The sequence below is a fragment of the Loxodonta africana genome, chromosome 19 (assembly GCF_030014295.1).
Source record: "Loxodonta africana isolate mLoxAfr1 chromosome 19, mLoxAfr1.hap2, whole genome shotgun sequence".
In the NCBI taxonomy this organism is placed as follows: domain Eukaryota; kingdom Metazoa; phylum Chordata; class Mammalia; order Proboscidea; family Elephantidae; genus Loxodonta; species Loxodonta africana.
This window is the reverse complement of record NC_087360.1, coordinates 64,055,047-64,072,456: the sequence shown is the minus strand read 5'-3', so window position 1 is coordinate 64,072,456 and position 17,410 is coordinate 64,055,047. Positions and strand designations below refer to the sequence as shown.

The 17,410-nt window shown below is 39.7% G+C and overlaps 1 protein-coding gene across 1 annotated transcript in view; it reads left to right on the top strand.

The window, feature by feature from the left end:
* KCNU1 (potassium calcium-activated channel subfamily U member 1) overlaps positions 1-17,410 on the top strand; it is a 176,247-nt gene that overhangs the window by 47,000 nt on the left and 111,837 nt on the right. Inside the window, 1 exon segment of the mRNA XM_064271943.1 lies at positions 1,313-1,423. Coding sequence (XP_064128013.1) covers positions 1,313-1,423 — 111 coding nt within the window.

Here is a 17,410-nt window from a genome sequence, read left to right as displayed (position 1 = left end):
CTTCTCATGCAGTTGGGTGAAAACTATAATTAGCCTAGGAGTGTGAGCCGGTTGGAGCCCTGGTGATGCATTGGTTAAGAGCTCCGCTGCTAACCAAAAGCTCAACCATTCGAATTCACCAGCAACTCCTTGAAAATCCTATGGGGCAGTTCTTCTCTGTCCTATAGGGTCACTATGAGTTGGAATCGACTCGACGGCCATGGGTTTATGACCCAGTTGCCATTGAGTTGATTCCGCTCATGGCAACCCCGTGTGTGTGAGAATAGAACTGTGCTATGTTTTCTTTTTTTTTTTTTTTTATGTAGGGTTTTCAACAGCTGATTTTTTGGAAGTAGATTGCCAGGCCTTTCTTTGGAGGCTCCTCTAGGTAAACTCGAACCTCCAGTTCCATTTGGTTAGCAGCCAATGATGAGAAAGTAATAATAATAAAAGTCCATGAAATAAACTAAATAAGCCAAACTCTGATCCAGTTATCCCAAGAAAGGCATATGGGACACATGCTAAATCAGCTAATAACATCTGGAAAGTTTGCCCTTAATTTAAGCTAAAATTGTTTTCAGTTTAATTAAAGGACTAATAGGGGAAAAGCTTCTTAAAATATATTAATCCTAAAGAAATTGGCAGCTATTTTTACCATAAAAGCTACACGCATAGATTTTGCACCTCTCCTTGTTGCCTCTCCATTGGACTCACTTTTTGGGACCACTTATCTTGGGACCACTTATCTGAAAAAGTCATCCACTGAAAACTCTGGAGAGCACAGTTCTACTCTGACACACATGGGGCCGCCATGAGTCGGAGTCAACTTGGGGGCAACTGGTGTAGACAATTTAGATTTGGAAAGCAAACAAAAAATAACCTAGAATATAGTGCCACTTAGGCCATGGTATTTGACTATAGGAAAATCAATTAACCATTCTGAGCCTCAGTTTTTCAGCAACCAGGATATATCAGTGAATCAGGAAATAAGTGAAGACTTAAGCGATACAATACACATCCAGGTTTGTTATAAGTAAATATGTAAAATCTAGCAATGGTAGTTATTGTTGTATTCCTGACACAAAAAAAGCTGTATGTCATTCAAATGTTTGGAGTCATACCCTTCTTGAGATTGAATAGAGACTACAGGAATCTGGTGTTTGTTTTATATATTGGAGATGCAGGCTGTAATATTTCTGTTTTCTATGTCTGCATGATTCAAATACCAAATTTATTTAAAACTAGGTTTAAGCTAAGTGCCCATCTCTAAATCTTGACAGAAAGCTAACCTCTGTTCCTGAGATCTTCTGCTTCACCTGTTCTTGCCGCCTAGGTTCATTGTGGTTTGTGGAAACATCACTGTCGACAGTGTGAGTGCTTTTCTGAGCAATTTCCTCCGCCATAATTTGGAAGAAATCAGCACGGAAATCGTTTTTCTGGGAGAGTAAGTGGCTCATGGGTTCTAAATTAATGCTTGAAATGTGTGTGAATATTTCTAATGAAAAAGATTACTCTTGTAACATTCATAGAAAATTTAGGAAACCCTAATAAGCAAAAAGGAAAAAAAAAAAAAGCAACCTAATGACCAAGGGTAACCTCTGCAAATATTTTGGAATATATTTTCCCAGATGTTTTTCTGCATATGTACTGAGATTATTTAAGGAATTCCCCATCATTTAGCCTTTAAATTATTCTACACTTATTATCAGAGTCCCTGGGTGGTGCCAGCAGTTATTACACTTGGCTGCTAACGAAAAGATTGGAGGTTTTAGTCCACCTAGAGGCACCTCACAAGAAAGGCCTGCCAATCTCCTTCCCAAAAATCAGCCATTGAAAACCCTGAGGAGCACAAAAACACTCTGACACACATGGGGTCACCATCGATTCAATGGCAAATGGTGGTACATTTGTTATTATTATGTATGCCCATAATTTGTGCACAAACCTGTTGTACTTCACAGTTATTATTCTACCCATTAATTCTCAGAATTGAAAGCATTCATTTCAGATAGATGCAGAAAGGATTGCTGTTGGTGATGTTTTGTCCTTTGCACCTTTCCACTAGCAGCAGCCAAGTCAAATATTTTGTCAACTGCTAGGAAACACATATTTAATTAAAAAAAAAAAAAGATCTTAAGTAGGCAAAATGGGGGAAATCCTGGTGGTGTAGTGGTTAAGTGCTACTGGGGCTAACCAAAAGGTTGCAGCTCAGATCCACGAGGCACTCCTTGGAAACTCCACGGGGCAGTTCTGCCCTGTCCTCTAGGGTCGCTATCAGTCGGAATCGACTCGACAGCAATGGAGGGGGAGGCAAAATCGTTTCTTGTTCTTTTGTTTTTCAGTTTGCAATTTTGACTACTTTTAAGATTGAGCAATTTTTGTATGTTTTGACTCTTTGCTTTCCTTTTGAAATTCATCTTAATTGCTTTAATTCTCTTTACTATTAGGATGGTCATCTGTTGCTTTATTGAGTTACAAGCACTCTGAATATATTTTGATATTAGCCCTTTAGGCTGAAAATATTTTTCCTCCTTGTTTGTTTTTTAATTTTGTTTGTGCTTTTATTTTAATACAGATAGATGCATTTAATCTGCATGTACTTGAATCCATCAACTCTTTTTGATCTGTTGCTTTTCTGATGTTCTTAGGGATCTCTGTTCTAGAATTAAATAAATATTAGTCTAGCATTTTCATGTTTTTTTTTTTAATTTTTATTGTGCTTTAATTGAAAGTTTACAAATCAAGTCGGACTCTCAAACAAAAATTTATAAACCCCTTGCTATATACTCCTAATTGCTCTCCCCCTAATGAGACAGCACACTCCTTCCCTCCACTCAGTCTTTTTGTGTCCATTCGACCAGCTTCTGACCCCCTCTACCCTCTCATCTCCCCTTCAGACAGGAGATGGCAGCATAGTCTCATGGGTCTACTTGATTCAAGAAGCTCATTCTTTACCAGTATCATTGTCTATCCCACAGTCCAGTTCAGTCCCTGTCTGAAGAGTTGGCTTTGGGAATGGTTCCTGTCTTGGGATAACAGAAGGTCTGGGGACCATGACTTCCAGGGTCATTCTAGTCTCAGTCAGACCATTAAGTCTGGTCTTTTTACGAGAATTTGGGGTCTCCATCCCACTGCTCTCCTGCTCCCTCAGGGGTTCTCTGTTGTGTTCCCTGACAGGACAGTCATCGGTTGTAGCCGGGCACCTTCTAGTTCTTCTGGTCTCAGGCTAATGTAGTCTCTGGTTTATGTGGCCCTTTCTGCCTCTTAGGCTCATAATTACCTTGTGTCTTTGGTGTTCTTCATTGTCCTTTGCTCCAGGTGGGTTGAGACCGATTGATGCATCTGAGATGGCCACTGGCTAACGTTTAAGACCCCAGATGCCACCCTCCAAAGTGGGATGCAGAATATTTTCTTAATAGATTTTATTATGCCAATTGACTTAGATGTCTCCTGAAACCGTGCCCCCCAAAGTCCTGCCCCTGCTACACTGGCCTTCGAAGCGTTCAGTTTATTCAGAAAACTTCTTTGCTTTTGGTTTAGTCTAGTTGTGGTGACCTCTCCTGTATTGTGTCTTAACTTTCCCATCACCTAAAATAGTTCTTACCTACTATCTAATTAGTGAATACCCCCTCCCTCCCTCCCTCCCTCCCTCCCCGCTCTCGTAACCATCAAATAATAGTTTCTTCTCTGTTTAAACTATTTCTCAAGTTCTTGTAATAGCGGTCTTATACAATATTTGTCCTCTTGCAGCTGACTAATTTCACTCAGCATAAAACCTTCCAGATTCCTCCATGTTATGAAATGTTTCATGGATTCATCATTGTTCTTTATTGATGTGTAATATTCCATTACGTGAATATACCATAATTTATTTATCCATTCATTCGTTGATGGGCACCTTGGTTGCTTCCGTCTTTTTGCTATTGTAAACAGTGCTGCAATGAACATGGGCGTGCATATAGCTGTTCGTGTAAAGGCTCTTATTTCTCTAGGATATATTCCAAGGAGTGGGATTGCAGGATTGTATGGTAGTTCTATTTCTTTGAGGAAGTGCTAAATGGATTTCCAAAGTGGTTGTACCATTTTACATTCCCACCAGCAGTGTATAAGTGTTCCAGTCTCTCCACAACATCTCCAACATTTATTATTTTGCGTTTTTTTTTGATTAATGCCAGCCTTGTTAGAGTGAGATAGGATCTCATTGAAGTTTTGATTTGCGTTTCTCTAATGGCTAATGATCCTGAGCATTTCCTCATGTATCTCTTAGCTACCTGAATGTCTTCTTTAGTGAAGTGCATGTTCATATCCTTTGCCCATTTTTTAATTGGGTTATTTGTCTTTTTGTAGTTGAGTTTTTGCAGTATCATACGGATTTTAGAGATCAGGCGCTGATGAGAAATGTCATGGCTAAAAACGTTTTCCCAGTCTGTAGGTAATATTTTTACTCATTTGGTGAAGTCTTTGGATGAGCATAGGTGTTTGATTTTTAAGAGCTCCCAGTTAGCTGGTTTCTCTTCTGCATTGTTAGTAATGTTTTGTACACTGTTTATGCCATGTATTAGGGCTCTTATTTTTTCTTCCATGATCTTTATAGTTTTAGGTTTTATATTTAGGTCTTTGATCCATTTTGAGTTAGTTTTTGTGCATGGTGTGAGGTATGGGCCTTGTTTCACTTTTTTGCAAATGGATATCCAGTTCTGCCAGCACCATTTCTTTAAAAAGACTGTCTTTTCCCCCTTAACTGACTTTGGGCCTTTGTCAAATATTAGCTGCTCATATGTGGATGGATTTATGTCTGGATTCTCAAATCTGTTCCATTGGTCTATATATCTGTTGTTGTACCAGTACCAGGCTGTTTTGACTACTGTGGGCAGTATAATAGGTTCTGAAATCAGGTAGAGTGAGGCCTCCCACTTTGTTCTTCATTTTCAGTAATGCTTTACTTATCCAGGGCCTCTTTCCCTTCCATATGAAGTTGGTGATTTGTTTCTCCATCTCATTAAAAAATGTCATTGGAATTTGGATTGGAATTGCATTGTATCTATAGATGGCTTTTGGTAGGATAGACATTTTTACAATGTTAATTCTTCCTATCCGTGAGCAAGGTATGTTTTTCCACTTTTGTAGGTCTGTTTTGGTTTCTTGCAGTAGTGTCTTATAGTTTTCTATGTATAGGTCTTTTTCATCTCTGGTAAGATTTATTCGTTAAGTATTTTGTCTCCTTGTGGGCTACTGTAAGTGGTATTGATTTGGTGATTTCCTCTTCGACATTCTCTTTGTTGGTGTAGAGGAATCCAAGTGATTTTTTTTTTATGTTTATCTTGTATCCTGATATTCTGCTGAATTCTTCTATTAGTTTCGGTAGTTTTCTTGAGGATTTTTTAGGGTTTTCTGTGTATAAGATCACGTCATCTGCAAATAGAGGTAGTTTTACTTCTTCCTTACCAATCTGGGTGCCCTTTATTTCTTTATCTAGCCTAATTGCTCTGGCTAGGACCTCCAACACAATGTTGAATAAGAGCGGTGATAAAGGGCTTCCTTGTCTGGTTCCCAATCTCAAGGGGAATGCTTTCAGACACTCTCCATTTAGGATGATGTTGGCTGTTGGCTTTGTATAAATGCCCTTTATTATGCTGAGGAATTTTCCTTCCATTCCTATTTTGCTGAGAGTTTCTATCATGAATGGGTATTGAGCTTTGTCATATGCCTTTTCTGCATCAATTAATAAAATCGTGGCTCGTGTCTTTGGTTTTATTTATATGATGGATTACATTAATTGTTTTTCTGATGTTGAACCATCCCTGCGTACTTGGTATGAATCCCACTTGGTCATGGTGAATTATTTTTTTGATATATTATTGAATTCTATTGGCTAGAATTTTGTTGAGGATTTTTGCATCTAAGTTCATGAGGAATATAAGTCTGTAATTTTCCTTTTTTATGGTGTCTTTACCTGGTTTTGGTATCAGGAATATGCTGGCTTCCTAGAATGAGTTTGGGAGTATTCCATCCTTTTCTATGTTCTGAATACCTTTAGTAGCAGTGGTGTTAATTCTTTTCCGAAAGTTTGATCGAACTCTGCAGTGAAGCCATCTGGGCCAGGGCTTTTTTTGTTGTTGGGAGTTTTTTGATTACCTTTTCAATCTCTTCTTTTGGTATGGGTCTATTTAGTTGTTCTACCTCTATTTGTGTTAGTTTAGGTAGGTAGTGTATTTCTAGGAATTCATCTATTTCTTCTAGGTTTTCAAATTTGTTAGAATACAATTTTTCATAGTAATCTGATATGATTCTTTTAATTTCAGTTGGGTCTGTTTTGATATCACCCATCTCATTTCTTATTCGGATTATTTGCTTCCTCTCCTGTTTTTCTTTTGTCAGTTTGGCCAGTGGTTTATCAATTTTGTTATTTTTTTCAAAGAACCAGCTTTTGGTCTTGTTAACGTTCAGTTGTTTTTCTGTTTTCTATTTCATTTAGTTCTGCTCTAATTTTTGTTATTTCCTTTCTTCTAGTGCATGAAGGTTTCTTTTGTTGCTCTCTATTTATTCAGGTCCTAGGTATTATTCTCTGATTTTGGCCCTTTCTTCTTTTTGTATGTGTGCATTTATCGATATAAATTGACCTCTGAGCACTGCTTTCGCTGTGTCCCAAAGGTTCTGATAGGAAGTGTTTTCATTCTGTTTGGATTCTCTGAATTTCTTTATTCCATCCTTAATGTCTTCTATAATCCAGTCCTTTTTAAGCAGGGTATTGTTCAGTTTCCAAGTGTTTGATTTCTTTTCCCTCCTTTTTCTGTTATTGATTTCTACTTTTATGGCCTTATGGCCAGAGAAGATGCTTTGTAATATTTCAATGTTTTGGATTCTGCTAAGGCTTGCTTTATGCCCTAATATGTGATCTTTTCTAGAGAATGTTCCATGCGCGCTAGAAAAGAAAGTATACTTGGCCGCCATTGGGTGGAGTGTTCTCTATTTGTCTATGAGGTTAAGTTGGTTGATTGCGGCATTTAGATCTTCTGTGTCTTTCTTGAGCTTCTTTCCAGATGTCCTGTCCTTCACCGAAAGTGGTATGTTGAAGCCTCCTGCTATAATTGTGGAGCTGTCTATCTTACTTTTCAATGCTGATAGAGTTTGTTTCATATATCTTGTAGCCCTGTCATTGGGTGCATAAATATTTCATATGGTTATATCCTCCTGGTATATTGTCTCTTTAATCATTATATAGTGTCTTTCCTTATCCTTTGTGGTGGATTTAACTTTAAAGTCTATTTTGTCAGAAATTAATATTACCACTCCTGCTCTTTTTTGATTATCGTTTGCTTGATATATTTTTTCCATCCTTTGAGTTTTAGTTTGTTTGTGTCTCTAAGTCTGAGTTGTGTCTCTTGTAGGCAGCGTATGGACGGATCATGATTTGTTTATCCATTCTGCCACTCTCTGTTTCTTTATCAGTGCATTTAGTCCATTAACATTCAGCGTAATTATGCATAGGTATGAGTTTAGTGCTCTCATTTTGATGTCTTTTTTTATGTGATGACATTTTCTTTTTCCCACTTAATTTTTTGTGTTGTGTAGTTTTTCTTTATATATTGTATTTTCTTCTTCTTTGTTGTCCTTGATTTTGTTTCTGCTGAGTCTGTATTTTTTTCTTGTATTTTATTTCAGTGAGTAGGATAGGTAGTCTCCTTTGTGGAGTGTAAACCTAACTTTTATTTCTTTATATCGCCTTGTCTTCCTCTCCATATGAAAGACCTATAACTGCATTTCTTAGTCCCTCTTTATTATTTCAATGTTGTCTTCTTTTACATGATGACATCGCTGTTTCCCTGTTTTGAGCGTTTTTTTATCTTGATTTGTTTTTGTGATTTCCCTGTCTGGGTTAACATCTGATTGCTCTGTCCAGTGTTCTAGCCTTGGGTTGATACCTGATATTATTGATTTTCTAACCAAAGAACTCTGTTTAGTATTTCTTGTAGTTTTGGTTTGGTTTTTATGAATTCCCTGAACTTCTGTTTGTCTGTAAATGTCCTAATTTCACCTTCATATGTGAGAGACAGTTTTGCTGGATATACGATTCTTGTCTGGCAGTTTTTTTCCTTCAATGCTTTATGTAAGTCATCCCATTGCCTTCTTGCCTGCATGGTTTCTGCCGAGTAGTCCGAGTTTATTCTTATTGACTCTCCTGTGTAGGTGACTTCATTTATCCCTAGCTCCTCTTAAAATTCTTTCTTTATCTTTGCTTTTGGGAAGTTTGATTATAATACATTTTGGTGACTTTCCTTTTTAAAATCTACTTTATGTGGAGTTCTGTGAGCATCTTGGATTGATATCTTCTTATCTTTCATGACATCAGGGAAGTTTTCTGCCAAAAAAATCTTCAACAATTCTGTCTGTATTTTCTGTTATCCCTCCCTGTTCTGGTACTCCAGTTACTCATAGGTTATTTCTCTTGATATAGTCCCACACGATTCTTAAGGTTTCTTCATTTTTTTTAATTCTTTTATCTGACTTTTCTTCAGATATATTGGTGCCAAGTGCTTTATCTTCAAGATCACCAATTCTGCCTTCCACTTGCTCAATTCTGCTCCTCTGATTTTCTGTTGAGTTGTCTGATTCTGTAACTATATTGTTAATCTTCTGAATTTCTGATTGCTGTCTCTGTATGGGTTCTTGCAGCTTATTAAACTTTTCATTTTGTTCTTGAATAGCCTTTTTAATTTCTTCACCTGTTTATCTGTGTGTTCCTTGGCTTGTTCTGCATATTACCTGATCTCCATTCTGTTGTCTTGAAGAGCTCTGTATACTGATCTTCTGAATTCTGCTTCTGGTAATTCCAGAAAGGCACGTTCATCCAGAAGATCCTTTGATTCTCTGTTTTGAGACCTTGCTGAAGTGATCATGGTCTGGTTTTTTATGTGGTTTGATATTGACTGTTGTCTCCATGCCATCTATAAGTTCTTATATTAGTTTATTTTATGTTTGCTTACTGTATCCTATTTTCTTGCTTTGTTTTGTTTTGATATGCCCAAATGGGTTGCTTGAGTGAGCTAGCTTGATTATTTTCACCTTTGGAGTTCTGACATCCTGTCACCAGATGGCTAGAGCTGTTATCAGGTGTATCAGTCTAGGAGTCCATTCATTCTTCTTGTGAGAATTCAGCTCAGGTGTCCAGGTAGCTGGTCATCAAGTGTGTAGTACAGGCTTTGTCCTACAGTCTTAGAGGGGCATAGGTGTTTGGTGTAGGTACTGGTATCTGGTTGCAGCAGGGGGTCACGCTCTGAGCAAGGGATGGGGCTAAGAATCATCCCCTGAGTGTCTCTGAGGAAAGTACATCCCTGTTCCGTAGAGTGTTCAGGAGGGCAGGTTCTGCAGATGGACTATGGGCACCCAATGCTTTTGGTTGTAAGGACTGGGAGGTACCAGTTATCCCTGGACCCCTGTCATGGGTGGCTGGGTGATCTGAGTGGAGCCACCAGTCCTTAGGCTCCTGATGTGGATAGGTGAAGACCCTGTTTAATAGGCAAAGTGGTGTCAAATATCAAACACCCACCTCTCTACTGCACAGCTTAAACAGTTGCAGTCTGCCAACAAGGGCCTATTCTCCTGAAATAGGCCCACACAAGTCCATGCAGGGGGAAAAGTTATTCAAAGTCCATGGACTGTTTTGCCTGGACAGGAGCCGCTTCTGCCCTGAGCTCCCCAGATTAGTGGAGCTGGCAAATTATCTTTTCCCCCTGTTGTGAATTTATTCCTTCTCCAAGTCCAGGAGCATGGCTCAGGCCGCTCAACTGGGCCTATCTCAGGCCCAGGGAAATCAACAGCCACTGAAGCCACCTTGGGGGTGGGGGGCGAGGTAAAATATATCCAAGTACTTAGCTTTTGCTGAGGGCACTATACTTCTCTTGTTCTGGAGGTGTGAGTAGGCTGTGCAGCCGGCTGCTTCTCCCTGAGGAAACTGCGGCCGAACACTACCACCAGCCCTGCTGCAGCCGCTCCTGGTAGTGGTGCCTGAGGGATCCCAGCAATTCAGGTCCGGCAGCTCCTCTCCGCTTTTGAACTGTCTCTCTCTCCCCCTGCCTCTCAGTCTGTTTTCTAACTATGCCTTTGATGTTCAGGCCTCCTAGCTGTCATAAATATAATAGTTTCACTTGATTTTTCAGGTCTTTGTTGTAAGAGGGATCACCGGAAGCAGCTGGCTATTCCACTATCTTGGCCCCGCCTCACATTTTCTTGTTTTAATATCCTAATTTTTAGTATTTAAGCTCTTTGTGATTGATTTTGTGTGATGTGCAGAGAACTAACTTCTATCCACCCCCCCCCAAAAAAAAAGGTTAATCAGTTTTCCAAACATCATTCATCGAATAAGTCAGTCTGATTTGAAATGAAATTTGGGCCTTTTACAGGATTGTATATGGGATCAACTCAACTTTCTTCATTTTACAGTTCTACAATTTGTACTTTATGTTATGACATGCTGAACCCACCATAAATTTGGGTCTTTTGCTAGATAACCAATAAATATTTTGAGCTATTTCCATGTGCTATTCATGAACACAGGACAGTTCTGTTTCAGTGTTTTGCCGTCTCTGTCTTTTCAGCAGTTTGTAGCATGGCAACTCACAGTACATTTATTATTATTATTTGAATACCCAGAACCCAGTGCCGTCAAGTCGATTCCGACTCATAGCGACCCTATAAGACAGGGTAGAACCACCCCATAGAGTTTCCAAGGAGTGCCTGGTGGATTGGAACTGCCGACCCTTTGGTTGGCAGCCGTAGTGCTTAACCACTACACCACCAGGGTTTAATACATTATTTAAAAAATAGTAAAAAAACAAAGTGCTGAAACTAGTGATAAGAAGCTATTAATTATAATACAATTGAGACAAAGAGGAAATCATTAGAAATATGGAAAGTAACATATTTTATCTCCTGCTGCATTTCCATGAGCTAGTGTTGTTGTTGTTAGGTGCCATTGAGTCGGTTCCGACTCATAACAACCCTGTGTACTAGGGAATGAAACACTGCCCAGTCCTGCACCGTGCTCACAATCAGCGTCATGGTTGAGCCCATTGTTGCAGCCACTCAATCCATCTCAATGAAGGTCTTCCTCTTCTTCGCTGACCCTGTACTTTACCAAGCATGATGTCCTTCTCCAGGGACTGATCCCTGCTGATAACATGTCCAAAGTATGTAAGACATAGTCTTGTAATCATTGTTTCTAAGGAGTATTCTGGTTGTACTTCTTCCAAGATAGATTTGTTCATTCTTTTGGCAGTCCGTGGTTTATTCAATATTCCTCACCAACACCACAATTCAAAGGTATCAATTCTTCTTCAGTCTTCCTTATTCATTTTCCAGCTCTCACATGCATATGATGAGATTGAAAATGCCATGGCTTGGTCAGGCGCATCTTATTCTTCTAGATGACGTCTTTGCTTTTCAACACTTTACAGAGGTCCTTTGCAGCAGATTTGCCCAGTGACAATGCATCTTTTGATTTCTTGACTCCTACTTCCATGGCTATTGATTGTGGATCCAAGTAAAATGAAATCCTTGACAACTTCAATCTTTTCTCCGTTTATCATGATGTTGCTTATTGGTCCAGTTGTGTGGATTTTTGTTTTCTTTATGTTGAGGTGTAATCTATACTGAAGGCTCTGGTTTTGATCTTCATCAGTAAGTGCTTCAAGTCCTCTTCACTTTCAGTAAGCAAGGTTGTGCCATCTGCATAACACAGGTTGTCACTGAGTCTTCCTCCAATCCTGATGTCCCTTTCTTCTTCATACAGTCCAGCTTCTCAGATTATTTCCTTAGCAACACAGATTGAATAGGTATGGTGAAAGGATACAACCCTGATGCACACCTTTACTGACTTTAAACTATACAGTATCCCCTTATTCTGTTCGAACAACTGCCCCCAGATCTATGTACAGGTTCCTCACGAGCACAACTAAGTGTTCTGGAATTCCCGTTCTTCTCAATAAATTAAAAAAAAAAAAAAAATTTTTTTTTTTTCAATGTTATCCATAATTTGTTGTGATCCACAAAGTCAAATGCCTTTGCATAGTCAGGAAAACATCTTTCTGGTATTCTCTGCTTTCAGTCAGGATCCATCTGACATCAGCAATGATAGCCTGGTTCCACGTCCTTTTCTGAATCCGGCCTGAATTTCTGGAAGTTCTCTGTTGATATACTGCTGCAGCCGCTTTTAAATGATCTTCAACAAAATTTTACTTGTGTGCAATATTAATGATGTTGTTCAATAATTTCCACATTCAATTAGATCACCTTTCTTGAGAATAGGCATAAATATGGAAGAGATCCATGTTTTTTGCTAATGCCTTCAAGTGCAGCTTGTACTTCTTCCTTCAGTACCATCGGTTCCTGATCATATGGTACCTCTTGAAATGATTCAACGTTGACGAATTCTTTATGGTATAGTGACTCTGTGTGTTCCTTCCATCTCCTTTTGATGCTTCCTGTGTCGTTTAATATTTTCCCCATGGAATCCTTCACTATTGCAACTCAAGGCTTGAATTTTTCCTTCAGTTCTTTCAGTTTGAGAAATGCCGAGCGTGTTCTTCCCTTTTGGTTTTCTATCTTCAGCTCTTTGCACATGTCATTATAATACTTTACATTGTTTTCTCAAGCCGCCCTTTGAAATCTTCTGTTCAGATTTTACTTCATCATTTCCTCCTTTTGCTTTAGCTGCTCGATGTTTGTTAGCAAGTTTCAGAGTCTCTTCTGACATCCATTTTGGTCTTTTCTTTCTTTTGTGTCTTTTTAAGAACCTCTTGCTTTCTTCATAGATGACGTCCTTGAGGTCATTCCACAACTCCTCTGGTCTTCGGTCATCAGTGTTCAATGCATCAAATCTATTCTTGAGATGATCTCTAAATCCAGGTGGGATATACTCAAGGTTGTACTTTGGCGCTCTTCAATTTGTTCTAATTTTCTTCAGTTTCAACTTGAACTTGTACATGAGCAATTGATGGTCTGTTCTGCATTTGGCCCCTGGCCTTGTCCTGACTGATGATACTGAGCTTTTCCATTGTCTCTTTACACAGACGTAGTTGATTTGATTCCTGTGTATTCCATCTGATGAGGTCCATGTGTATAGTTACTGTTTTTGTTGGTGAAAAAAGGTATTTGAATGAAGAAGTCGTTGGTGTTGCAAAATTCTGTCATGTGATCTCCGGCTTCATTTCTATCACCAAGGCTATATTTTCCAGCTACCGATCCTTCTTCTTTGTTTCCAATTTTTGCATTCCATTCACCATTAATTATCAATGCATCCTGATTGTATGTTCAGTCAATTTCGGACTGCAGAAGGTGGTAAAAATCTTCAATTTCTTCATCTGCAGCCTTAGTGCTTGGTGCATAAATTTGAAAATTTGTTTTATTAAGCTGGTCTTTCTGGTAGGCATATGGATATTATCCTTTCACTGACAGCGTTGTGAAATGTCCTTTTTGTTGATGAATTCAATGCCATTCCTCTTCAAGTTATCATTCCCGGCATAGTAGACCATATGATTGTCTGAATAAAAATCGCCAATACCAGTCTATTTCAGCTCACTAATGCCTAGGATATTGATGTTTATGTATTCCATTTCATGAACTAGTTTATTATATATACTTGCCAAGGCAATGAATGAGAATTTTTAAATTGTGCAAAATGTTGAAAGTATTTCATCTAGAATATTGTCAATTACATTTATACCCTTATGACCCCAAAACTTGTATCCTGCACCAGACTTTCTCTGTGGCTCCACATCAACTGAACTGATTGCTAGATATTTCTCCCATAGTGTTCCCAAGGCCTGTCATACTCAATATTTTCAAAAGTGATCTTGTGGTCTTCTGTCCCTGTTTCCATCTTATAAGACAAGACATACAAACAAAAATAAAACAAGGAAAGCAATCAGCATTTTATATCCCAGTAAATGGCACCTCATCAGTGCAGTTCCTTAAAACAGAAAACTAGGCATTATGTTTGGTACTCTTCTTTCCCTCAATGTATGTCATCGTCAATACCATCAATTTTGTCTCCTAAATAACTCGAATTCTGTTTCTCCCATTTCAACTATCAAAACCCTATTCAAAGTTAACATCTTGTATCTCCTCAGATTTATGGTTCAGGTAGGTTCTGGAGTAAAACCAGGATGGTCAGAAGCCCTGTGAGGGTGAAGAGCTGAGAAAAAAGATGGAAACTGTTCAGACTTGGGCAGTTGCTCTCCCCACCCCCATTCCACTCCTTCAAACTCCAGGGCTGGTGAATTACAGTGTTAAGAAATATCTTCCAAAACTGGCATTTAGCTAGGGTGCTAAGGCTGAAGACCTGAACTGAGGAGGGTTCTAGGGTAAAAATATCACAAAGTTTGGTAAAGCAAAAAGCAAGTTTTATTCAGCATATAAGGCAAAAGTGGGAAAACGGACAAGCATGCTGCTAGAGCCATGTCTGTCTAAGTCTAAAGAATATTACAGAATTGACAAGAGTGGGAAAATGGACAAGAGTGCTGCCAGAGCCAAGTCTGTCTGAGACCAAAGAATATCATAGCGTCATCAGTGTATATTGACATTACAAATGGGCAAAACCATCGAAAGCTTCATCTTTTCACAGCTGGCTAAAAACTGCCAAATCACAGTGATTCTGCATTTTGAATTATCTTTCTTAGTAATCACTGGCACAACTTTCAGTAACAACAGTCAGGAGGGTCTTCATTGATGCAATGAATCTTACCATTCACTAAAGGCTAATAAAAAAAGATAAGAGTGGGAAGTACGTGGGTCTTTTGTGTTCTGTTTATGATTCGTTTATATGAAAGTTTTCCTAAAAGATGTTTTCCAAGATTGTCCTGGCTATTTTCTTTATACCTCAGGGCCCAGTTGATGTGTCCTTGTGAGTCTAACTCCAGTTGCATCACATTCTACCACAAGGAATAATGGCTCCAATATTGTCCCCCAAATCAGGAAATATTTTGTGGGAAAAGGAATGATTAGCTGCAATTTTCCTAGGTTGAACGTGGAGCCTTGGTGGTGCAGTGTTTAAGAGCTTGGCTGCTAAGTGAAAGGTTGACAGCTCAAATCCATCAGCTGCTCCTTGGAAACCCTATCGGTCAGTTCTACCCTGTCCTGTAGTGTCACTATTAGTTGGAATCACCTCGACAGCAATGGGTTACCGGTGAGGCTGAACTCAAGGGAGAAAGTCAAAAGTTCTACTGGTTCAGCTCTGGGCTACCCTGTTGTGAATAGATTGTAGTGGGGAGGCTAAAAGGAGGGAGGCCAGGTAGAAGATCATTGCAGTGTTCCAGGTGGGGGAAGATGGTGGCTTAGGCCAGAATAGTAACTGGGAAGGTGGGAGAAGAGATCTTGGACATACTCTGAAGGTAACAGGATCCTCTGATGGATTGGATGTGGTATGTGAGAGAAAAAGTCATGGGTATCTTTAACAGTGGTGTCATTAAGGGGTTGCAGAGGGTGCAGAATGCACCGCCTGACACTCTTAGAGGGGTGACACCCAAATGACCCCAGGGTCCATGGACGTGGCAGCAGCAGTTGGCGGGCCAGCACCGCTGGAAGAGAGGCTGCCAAGGCAGTGGTGTTACTAGGGTTGGTGTCAACCATCACCCAGTGCAGTAACTCGTCACCCCCCACATCACTCACCAATCAGGGTGCGGGTGGCTGGACCGTGGTAAGAGGGTCTCCATCTTAGCCCACAGGAAAGGGGAAGAGCTATGGGAAGCCCCAGGGGTTGGGCCTGGGAGGGGTGCTGGCCCTGATTGGGGGCGGGGTGGGGCTGGACCATTCCATCCCTCAGGGAGAGGTTTGCCAGGTGGCCTGCCCACCCAGGCAAAGATGGGGCAGAGGAGTGACACCATGAGTTACCACTTGGGTGACACCAACCCTAGTGACTCTACTGATCTCTGAAGTTTGGGGCCTAAGCAACCGAAAGGAGCTGTTATCATTTTTTGAAACAGGAATGACTAAGGGAGGACAAGGTTTGGAGTGCTGGTATTGATGGTGAGGAGGGAGAGTGAAAGATTTTTAGGAAATGTTAAGTTTGAAATGCCTAGTCAGGCATGCAATCCCAACATTTTCAGATTGTGGACTTTACTGCTCTAAGACCAGCTGAGAGGAAAGCATCCCTCTCTCTCAACAATCCTAGAGAACCTCCTCCTATTGCCTGCCGTTGGTACTGGTTGGATCACATGCTTGTCCTTGAACCAGTTGCTGTGTCCAAGAGGCTATGATACTGTCATCAATTAAGTCTGAGCTACGGGCCCATCCCTGTAATTTGGCTAGTGAAGTTAAGATCACCTAACTATATGGGTTGGTAATGGGGGATGGATGATTTCCCAAAAGAAATTCAAAATGCTGTTATCAGGAAAATACTCTGTGTATTCCTTCCATCTAGGTTCTAGGTGATTCCGTCCATCTTCTTTTGATGTTTCCTGAGTCATTCAATATTTTGCTTATGGAATCCTATGTTGTAACTCAAGGCTTGAATTTTTCCTTCAGTTCTTTCAGCTTGAGAAATGCAGACCGTGTTCTTTCCTTTTGGTTTTCTAACTCGAAGTCTTTGCGCATTTCATTATAATACTTCGTCTTCTCAAGCTGCCTTGTAAAATCATCTGTTCAGCTCTTTTACTCTACATTTCTTCCTTTCCCTTTAGCTACTTTACATTCAAGAGTAAGGTTCAGAGTCTCTTCTGACATCCATTTTGGTCTTTTCTTTCTTTCCTGTCTTTTTAATGACCTTTTTCTTTCTTCATGTATGATGTCCTTAATGTCATCCCACAACCGGTCTGCTCTATAGTCATTACTGTTTAATGCATCGTATCTATTCTTGAGGTGGTCTCTAAATTCAGGTGGGATATACTCAAGTTGGTACGTTGGCTCTTGTGGACTTGTTTTAATTTTCATCAGCTTCAACTTGAATTTGCATGGCACAGTGGTTAAGAGCTCAGCTGTTAACCAAAAGGTCAGCAGTTTGAATCCTCCAGCCACTCCTTGGAAACCCTATGGGGTAGTTCTCCTCTGTCCTACAGGGTCCCTATAAGTTAGAATCAACTTGATGGCAACTGGTTTGATTTTTTTGGTTAATTGATGGTCTTTTCTGCAGTCAGCCCCTGGCCTTGTTCTGACTGATGATATTGAGCTTTTCCATAGTCTCTTTCCACAGATGTAGTCAATTTGATTCTTGTGTATTCCATCTGTCGAGGTCCATGTTGTTTATGTTGTTGAAAAAAAGGTGTTTCCAATGCATAAGTCAATGGTCTCGCAAAATTGTATCATGGAATCTCCAGCATGGTTTCTATTGCCAAGGCCATATTTTCCATCTAGGGATCCTTCTTCTTTGTTTCTAACTTTCAAGTTCCAATCATCAGTAATTATTAATGCATCTTGATTGCACGTTTGATCAATTTCAGAC